The sequence below is a fragment of the Vollenhovia emeryi genome, unplaced genomic scaffold (genome assembly GCF_000949405.1).
Source record: "Vollenhovia emeryi isolate VEMERY1.0 unplaced genomic scaffold, V.emery_V1.0 DF939140.1, whole genome shotgun sequence".
In the NCBI taxonomy this organism is placed as follows: Eukaryota; Metazoa; Arthropoda; class Insecta; order Hymenoptera; family Formicidae; genus Vollenhovia; species Vollenhovia emeryi.
The window spans coordinates 1,807,754-1,815,915 of NW_011967226.1; the positions used below are offsets into that span (position 1 = coordinate 1,807,754).

The following is an 8,162-nucleotide window of genomic DNA, read 5'->3' on the forward strand; positions in this document are numbered from 1 at the left end:
CATTTAATCCTTTTTAGATCAAGAAACCGCTCCAAAACCGGTTTTTCATGCTCCGGTTCGAAACCGGAGCGTTTGAAATCATAATCAAAAATGGTTCGCTCCGGATCGGAACGATTTTATAATTGAAATTTTAATCCGTTCTCTCGGAGCGGATACACTTCAATGGTTCGGTTCGGTTTACAACCCTGGTCGAAACGTTGTGTGTAATAAACTAATTAGATAACCAGCCAGTTGGGTCGACTGTAAGTTTCCCGTCTTAATTCTTACTGTCTTGCTTCCGAGACTTTTGCGGAAATTTCGTCTCCTCTAATCGGATCTTGCCATTAATTCTTACATATGCAATGTACATTAAATTGCAAATTGAAAAAACGGCAGGATCAGGATGAACATCCCGCCGATTCAGCAACCGGGCGCCATGGGCGTGGGACAGATGGGCCAGCCGGTGAACCCTCAATTGCCCCAGAACCAGCAGCAGGCGCAGCAGACGCAGCAGCAGCAGGTGCAGCAGCAGCAGCAGCAGCAACAGCAGCAGCAGCAACAGCAGCAGCAGCAGCAGCAGCAGACGCAGGACAAGCTCGACAATATCTCCAAGGTGAAGTCTCTGGCCGGTCCGCTGAGAGAGTCGTTGGCCATAGCCCTGAAAACCGCGGCGCAGACGCTGCATCAGAACAGCCTGGTCGACGTGGGCACCATGAAGGGCATAGAGCAGCCGGATCATCGATTCAACAAGAACATGGAGGAGTTCTACTCCATTTGCGATCAGATAGAGTTGCACCTCAAGACCTCGGTCGAGTGCCTGTCCCAGAACTCCAGCTCTGTTCGGTACATGCCCATGTCCGTCATGACCACTCGCACAGACACCGTCAGCACGCCGGAGGGACCGGCGCTTACCTATCCGCAGTTCCTGATGACGGTGCGCGCGCAAGTGGCGTACTCGCACGAGATTCACAACACCCTCATGATGCACGCTCGCGCGATAGCGTCCGGCGAGCAACCTTAATTCCCATGAATTCTGGAGCAGCGTTTCCCAGCGCTCCGGCGGAACGAGAGATGTCACGGGAGGCGCCGACGAAGCGATCGTCATTTCGTGATATAGTAATAAGCAGGGACGTAGTAGACCGAGCACGAGGCTTGAAATCTGGGGGTCAATTCTGTATCTTGTACCGTAGCGAAAAGATACAGAATTGACCCCCCTGAGGACCAGGTAGAAAGAGACCGACGACAGATACCGCGCGCCTTTCTTTAACGAGAAGAAAGTGGGAGGGTGTAAAAGAGAATGGGGAGACAAGCGTGTGATAATTTGTACACACGTTCACACATGATTTTGTTAACATCTTGCACTTGATACGCGCACCAAATAGTGTGTTTGAACTGATCGGTCAATGACTAAATAAACCAATGTACTAGTTATTTATTATTTGTTACTATCTGATATCGCGTATGAAGTGCACGATGTAAGCTAGACCTCTGGGGGAGGGCCGGGGTATGCGATGCATGTTAGCCGCTAAAACCACCATGGTTGCCTACCTCGCGCGCATTTGTAGCCGAGCCCTGGGAACACATCGTACACTACCAGGACTCGGCCGACCACATCTATACCTCATGCGAAGCGAATAAGAGAGAAAAAGTTCCGCTTGGGACGTTGAGTGAACAGCACGTCTCTTCTAACCTAGAGAGAAATTGTTGATCCTCGGGGTTGCATCATCCGATTGCATCATCCCGCGCGAAACCCGATAGTTGGGTCTCTGCATTGTAGTAATAAATTAAAACTTGCTCATACTCTGATCAACTTTATCAAGATCATCAAGACTATCGGCTCGTCGTGGTCGTATCGGCTCAAGTTGGAAGAGCTGCGAGTCATAACTAGAAGGAGCAGAATAAAGAGAGAAAGCGCCGGTATCTATTATCTATTCTTTTCTATCTAAGCTTCATTGCCTACAAGAGGATATACGCTCGGTCTTACTTTGTCTGTGGCAATAAGTTTGTTTTAATATACATGTTATTTTTTAATAAATGATCTGCGAACCGAATTATACAGAGCGTCATTATGTAATTAACATAACTGAGGCCTGTATTCTGAAGCCTCTTTAATATCTTCTCTAATACCTATCTCTTTGATAAAAGAGGATTCAGAGTGCGGGCCTAAGCGTCTGACGTTTCTTGTTTCGAGATCTTGGGTAATGGCTCAAGTGCTGACACGACTTTGCGATTGGTTTGTAACATCTTAAGACGGTACGTAAGATAATCTTTAATATAAGAATGATTTGTAAGTGAACTAATCTAAGAGTCTGATGGTTCTTGTTTCAAGATCGTCTCGAATAAAGTTTCAAAATGCTGACGCGACTCCGCGATTGTGTTGTAACTTCTTCAGATTGTACTCAAGGTAATCTTTATCTAAGACTGAACTATGAATGAACTGGTCTAAGAAATCTTGGAACACTTTACGCGTGTATTTTCGAGCCTTAAAGAGCGTACACGTTTTGCGATCGAAGTGAACAAGATTAACGCTGTATCTAGAAATTCGGGTTTTAGCCGTAACGGCAGAGACTTGATTTTTGAATTCATTAGAAGAAGAAACGTAGGCGCAAATGTTGCTCTCAAAAAGTTGCAGGTTGATTGGCTATTCACGTGACTTTTAATCGATCGACTTCCAGCTTTTCCGTGAGAGCAGAATTTTCGCATACTTTTCTCTGTCGTATGACTCGAAAAATCGAGCCCCGGTGGACTCGATTCTCGAATTCATTCGAAAGCGAAACGTATGCGACAATTCTGCTCTCGCGAACAAGTTGAAAGTCGAATCAACCGATCAACTTGCAGCTTTTCCGTAAGAGCAGGATTTTCGCATACTTTTCCCTGTCGAATGAATCGAAAAGTCGAGCCCCGGTAGACTCGATTCTTGAATTCGAAAGAGAAATGTATGCGACCATTCTGCTCTCGCGGACAAGTTGAAAGTCGAATCAACCGATCAACTTGCAGCTTTTCCGTAAGAGCAGGATTTTTGCATACTTTTCTCTGTCGAATGAATCGAGAATCGAGTCCCTCGGGGCTCGACTTTTCGATTCATTTGACAGAGAAGCGTATGCGAAAATTCTGCTCCCGCAAACAAGTTGAGAGTCGATCGTTTGAAAGCGAATAGCGGATCAACTTGCAACTCTTCCGCAAAGATTTTCGTATACTTTTCTCCGTCGAATGAATCGACAAGTCGAGTCCCGGCGGACTCGAGTCTCGAATTCACTCGAAAGAGAAACGTGTGCGAAAATTCTGCTCTCGCAAACAGGTTGAGAGTCGAAATCGGCCGAAAGCGAATAGCCGGTCAACCTGCGACTTTTCCGCAGCGGCAGAATTTTCGCGTGCTTCTGCCCGTCGAGAGAATCGAAGGATCGAGTCCCCGGTCGAGGAGGCCCTCGATCCATCGGATGCATTTCACGTCAATTCAACGTCTTTTCAACCGTCATCTCCAACTGGGGTCGAGCCACTTATTTTGAGACGCGCGCCGTCATATAAATAGTAGCGACGTTTTCGGTAATACGGGTATACTTTTACGGAAGAAACCGCGAATTGCGATCGACACACCTGCGGTGCGTTCGTTCAACGACGCGGGGATAAATCATTAAGTACGCGAGACAATCCGCGCGGATCTCGGAGTCGATCGCGAGAAAACGTATCGAATGTTCGATCGCGAGCTGGGTGACAGCGTAAACGTCGTTAACGTCCGATCCGGTGAACGAGACATTGTTCTCCCCCCCCCCCCTCTGATTAATCGCCGAAAATTCGGCAAGTAGCGGCGGCACAACGGACTCGGAAGCGCGTTCGTATTCCGTAACGGCGTGTACGGTGCGACCGGCGGGGTGATTCGCGGTCACGTATAGAGCGCGGAAACGCTTGCGGATCGGCCCGGGGGGGGCCGGAAGGGCGTGCAGGAAGCGCTACTGTCAGTTAGGATTGGTGTTTCGTAGCGGCGCGCCAAGCGATCATTCGAAAAGGAAGGACCACCTCTGTTCACCATATTTGGCAAACTTTCCCTAATATGGTAACGTCTACTTCTAAATATGGCAGCCGGGGACGCCCTCTCGGTGCGCGGTGTACCACTGCGCGGGCCGCACTCGCGGCCGGATAGCGGCCGCGCGGAAGCGCGGCCGGGCGTCCCGGCGCGCGGGACGCGCGGCGCGGCGCCCGGGCGATTTTTCGACGTCGGTTTCGGCGCGGATCCCCGCGCGGTCGCGGCCACGCCGCTACGGCGGACTAGTTTTTCGCGGCGTGGTCGCGCGGCGGCGGCGGGGGTGGGGGGCCGCGCAGCGCCGCGCACGCGGAGGCATCGGCGATCGCTGCCGCCGCGCCGCCGCCGCCGCTGCTGCCGCCGTCGCCGCCGCGGTTAGGCACGTAGGTCAAGTTACGATACTCCGCTCCTCACGGCACGGCGCGTTCAGTTCGCGGGGAGCGCTCGTGCGGTGCGCATTGTTGTCCCGTGTTCCCCTAGATGATCGATCACGTGGTGGACACTGCGCCGAGTTCCGCACGCGATTCCGTCGCGAAGACGCGCCGCCGTCGTGGGGAAGGGATTAGATGTGCGCGTCGACGCCGCGATGGACAACCCTAGCGGCGGACGAGACGGTCGGTACGCGAGCCTCGGCTACAGCATGGGGATGATCGGGAGCGATGCTGGCACGGAAATCTACGGCCGACCGTCCACCTCCCAGCTCGCGGCGGCGGCGGCGGCGGCGGCGGCCGCTTCGCAGATAGGCCGCGGCGGCGCCACCATGATGTCGGCCGCGGGCGCCGCGACGCCAGGCGTCGGCCCCCCGGTGCAGCGGGGCATCAAGCGCAGCACGTCCGACGTCTGCTACGGCGACGACGTGGGTGGCAACCCGGCGGCGCGGCAGCAGCAGCAGCAGCAGCAGCAGCAGCAGTCGCTCTCGCAGGGCATGTCGGCCGGCGGCATGCCCGGCGACTGCGTCCCCGACAACCTCGACGAGTCCTTCACGAGCCTGGGCCAGCCGAAGAAGTCGCCCCCGTCCAACGGCAAGAAGACCAAGGGCCGGGTCAAGATTAAGATGGAGTACATCGACAATAAGCTCAGGAGGTACACCACGTTCTCCAAGAGGAAGACCGGCATCATGAAGAAGGTTCGTATCGTGCCGCGCACCGGCTTTCCCGCTCTCTTTCTAGCGCGACGCAACTCGGAGCGCGCTCCGCGAGAGGAAGAGAGGGAGAGAGAGCGCCCGCGTGCGCGTTCAACTCCGCGAAAACAGTACGCGACGTGCGCGAGGTTTCTCGCGCGTTTTCTCCCCGACGACGGGATGCTGCGCGACGGCTCCCCCCGGGCGCCTGCGCGCTCGCTCGCGATTTACGAGTGACAGCGCTCTTCCGCGCGGCTGTTGCGCTAAAAGGGGGCCGGTCGCTCGCGCCTGGCGGCTTGGCTTTCGCTCCGATTAACTTCTTGCGCGTCCCTGCGTTGGGGAATCCCTTCCGATTCCTCGAGCCTCTTCTTTTTGTCAGGGACATGAGAAAGAGAGAGAGAGAGAGAGAGAGAAGAGAGGAGGGCGCTATCTATAATCCGGAGGCGTAACGCGATTTCGAATTTGCCGCGAACTGGCCTTTTTACCGACAAATAATCGGGCAACGGAGTCTGCGATATCGCAAGCGATCACTACCGCGGACACACGTGAATGAACGTTAAAGTACTCTGTCATGAATCTGGTAGTCGGTTTGGCCCGTTACGCGCGCGAGGGAAGGGAAGAGTCGCGCGCGATCCCGCGTGGCCGGAGGGAAATAAAGAGAAAAAGAGACGAGAAACAAGTTCGATTCTCTCTCTCCCTTTCCCCGCCTGGTCCTCTCTGGATTGATTTATCGCGAGTCCCTCGTTAACAACTTGCGCGAGATCGCCGACTTTCCGATCCCCGGTTCCCTCGAGCCTGCGCGCTTCTCCGGCGACTCGTATCTTTTTCGCGAAAACTTTTTCCTCATTTCTTTCGGTCGCTTCGTGTGTCCCCGGGTGTCGGATACTGTTAACTGCACTCTGCGTCGCGTCGCGAAACATTTTCGCCACGGGGTCAAATTCTGTGTCTTACGGTATAGCGAAAATGCTAAAAGCGAACGGCTTTATCTCTTCCCAAGGGGACGATTGGAAAGAGAAAGCTTTTGGCATTTTCACTATAATGCAAAGTCAACGGCACACGATACTATTTCACTGAATTGCTTAGGAGAAACAATAAAACCCGTGTCAGAAAAAAAAATATAAGTATGTAAAGTATATACTTTTTGGGGACACAAACTATCTCCGTCAAATCAGGAAACATCTTATGTTATCCTTCAAAAATGTTAATCCTTCAAAAACGCCTTGTAACCCTAAGGGTAGATCAATAAAATGTATCTACCTTAACATAAGACATGTTATTCAGTGATGATTATCTCGCAAGGGAGATAAACTTATGTTGGGGCTCAGCTATACAAGAAAGGTAGATACATTTTATTGATCTACCTTTAGGGTTACAAGGCGTTTTTGAAGGAACGTGCCCAAACCTCTTATAACGCCTCTCTCTATATCCACTTCTCTATGTGGCGATCGAACGAAAAACCAACAATGTTTTGTTTGGTTTTGAACCCAGGTCTTCGGATTACCAGACCAGCGCACAATCCTCTGCGCCACGATCGCCACGGATTGAGACTGAGATCAGATTGAAATTTGACCAATCGCAGTAAAGTTTACTAATCTCCAGTTTAGTAACGTTTACTCTAATTAAATTAATTAAAATACTCTAACTAAATAAATTAAAAAAAACAAAAAAAACAGGATGCAGTGTTTTAGACCAGTTGACCTAAAGCTCATAACAGACTACGGATTGAGATTGAGATTCTATCGAAATTTGACCAATTGGAGTAAAGTTTACTAATCTCCAGTTTAGTAACTTTTACTCTAATTGGTCAAATTTCAATCTGATCTCAATCTCAATCCGTAGTCTGATACGGGCTTTAAGCTAAATCCTCATTGTCTCTTGTAATCCAGTAGGAAAAATGGTATCGTGTGCCGTTTGGCTTTAGATACAGAATTGATCCTCTCGAGATTCGGCGAAGAAAAGTTGTATTCGAGCGAAATTCTTTCGGAAAAGTTCCATGTTACGTGCCCAGGTTCCATGTTACGTGCCAAGGTGTTTGCACCGGTCTTTGTATTTTGAACGTATATTTGTGTCACTTTACTATGGTATGTGCGTATATATGAATGTGTGTGTGTGTGTGTATGGGTGTGTGCGTGCGTGGGAGAGAAAGAGAGAGAGAGAGCATCTGTTATCGGTGTTGGAGATGTGACTCAAACGCTACACAGTCAGAAGTAAATACTGAGATTTCGGGCATTGTTCTTTGTAGCATTGACATCTGGATGCGTTTCGTACAATCTAAATGTTTGCAGGTCGTTTGCGGCACGTAATCATCAAATGTACGCGAACGGAGATTTCACGATTTTAACTAAAAACCAAAATCTTTTCGTCGATATTCTCGCAGAATCGCGTGAGCAGGAAGAATGCCAGTCGATCCAAAAATCGTCGCGATTGCGCAAACTTTTAAATAATTATTAGAGCCATTTTTTACTTTTATCGCGACTTCGATAAATCATCGGCTTTCTCTCCCACCTCCCCTCCCTCCTCTCTCCTGTTCTTTCTGTTCGATTATCCTATTGATTGGCATCCTGAAAAAGAACCTTTAAAATCTTTTGTATCAATTCGACTACCGTGTTATGCACCTGTCTCGCTGATACGAATTTTCTTCACCAATATTTACAATCGAGTGTACTTAAGTCAGCTCTGTTGATCATTGTTAAAATCAATATGCGTACAGATAACGAGGATTAAGATTAAAGTGACGGCTAAAATATATCGTCATCAAAATCTACCGCTGAACATTTTGAGCAATAATCGCGCGAGGGCATCTGCATGGCCTGAAAACGAGCATAAAATGTTGCATCGTGCATTCGCGGGATGTCCTTTACGAATGAGTAATTTTTAGTTGAGCGAAGCTCATTGTCGCCAGTGGTAATTAAACAAAGGGACATTTTTTTTAAAGTTGACCAGACTGGCAAAAAAAAGTGACTTAAATGAAGATCACTTTTTGCCAGTCTGTCGACTCTTAAAAACATTTTCCCTTTGAGTAATTTTTAGATCTCCTCCTCCTCC

The 8,162-nt window shown here is 49.8% G+C and overlaps 2 protein-coding genes across 4 annotated transcripts in view; both read left to right on the forward strand.

Moving 5' to 3' along the window:
• LOC105567170 (mediator of RNA polymerase II transcription subunit 29-like) overlaps positions 1 to 2,344 on the forward strand; it is a 4,093-nt gene extending 1,749 nt beyond the window's left edge. For 2 of the 3 annotated variants that reach the window (XM_012021795.1, XM_012021796.1), the window contains exon 2: positions 376 to 2,344. In XM_012021795.1, coding sequence (XP_011877185.1) covers positions 383 to 1,000 — 618 coding nt within the window. In that variant the 5' untranslated portion in view covers positions 376 to 382 and the 3' untranslated portion in view covers positions 1,001 to 2,344. The remainder of the gene's footprint in view (positions 1 to 375) is intronic. The other variant, XM_012021793.1, reaches the window with a different exon arrangement.
• A 2,034-nt stretch (positions 2,345 to 4,378) lies between these two features.
• The window catches only part of LOC105567212, a 10,233-nt gene continuing 6,449 nt past the window's right edge, over positions 4,379 to 8,162 (forward strand). Inside the window, exons 1-2 of the mRNA XM_012021888.1 lie at positions 4,379 to 5,350; positions 7,007 to 7,163. Of these exons, the coding sequence (XP_011877278.1) occupies positions 4,584 to 5,350; positions 7,007 to 7,163 (924 nt within the window). The 5' untranslated portion in view covers positions 4,379 to 4,583. The remainder of the gene's footprint in view (positions 5,351 to 7,006; positions 7,164 to 8,162) is intronic.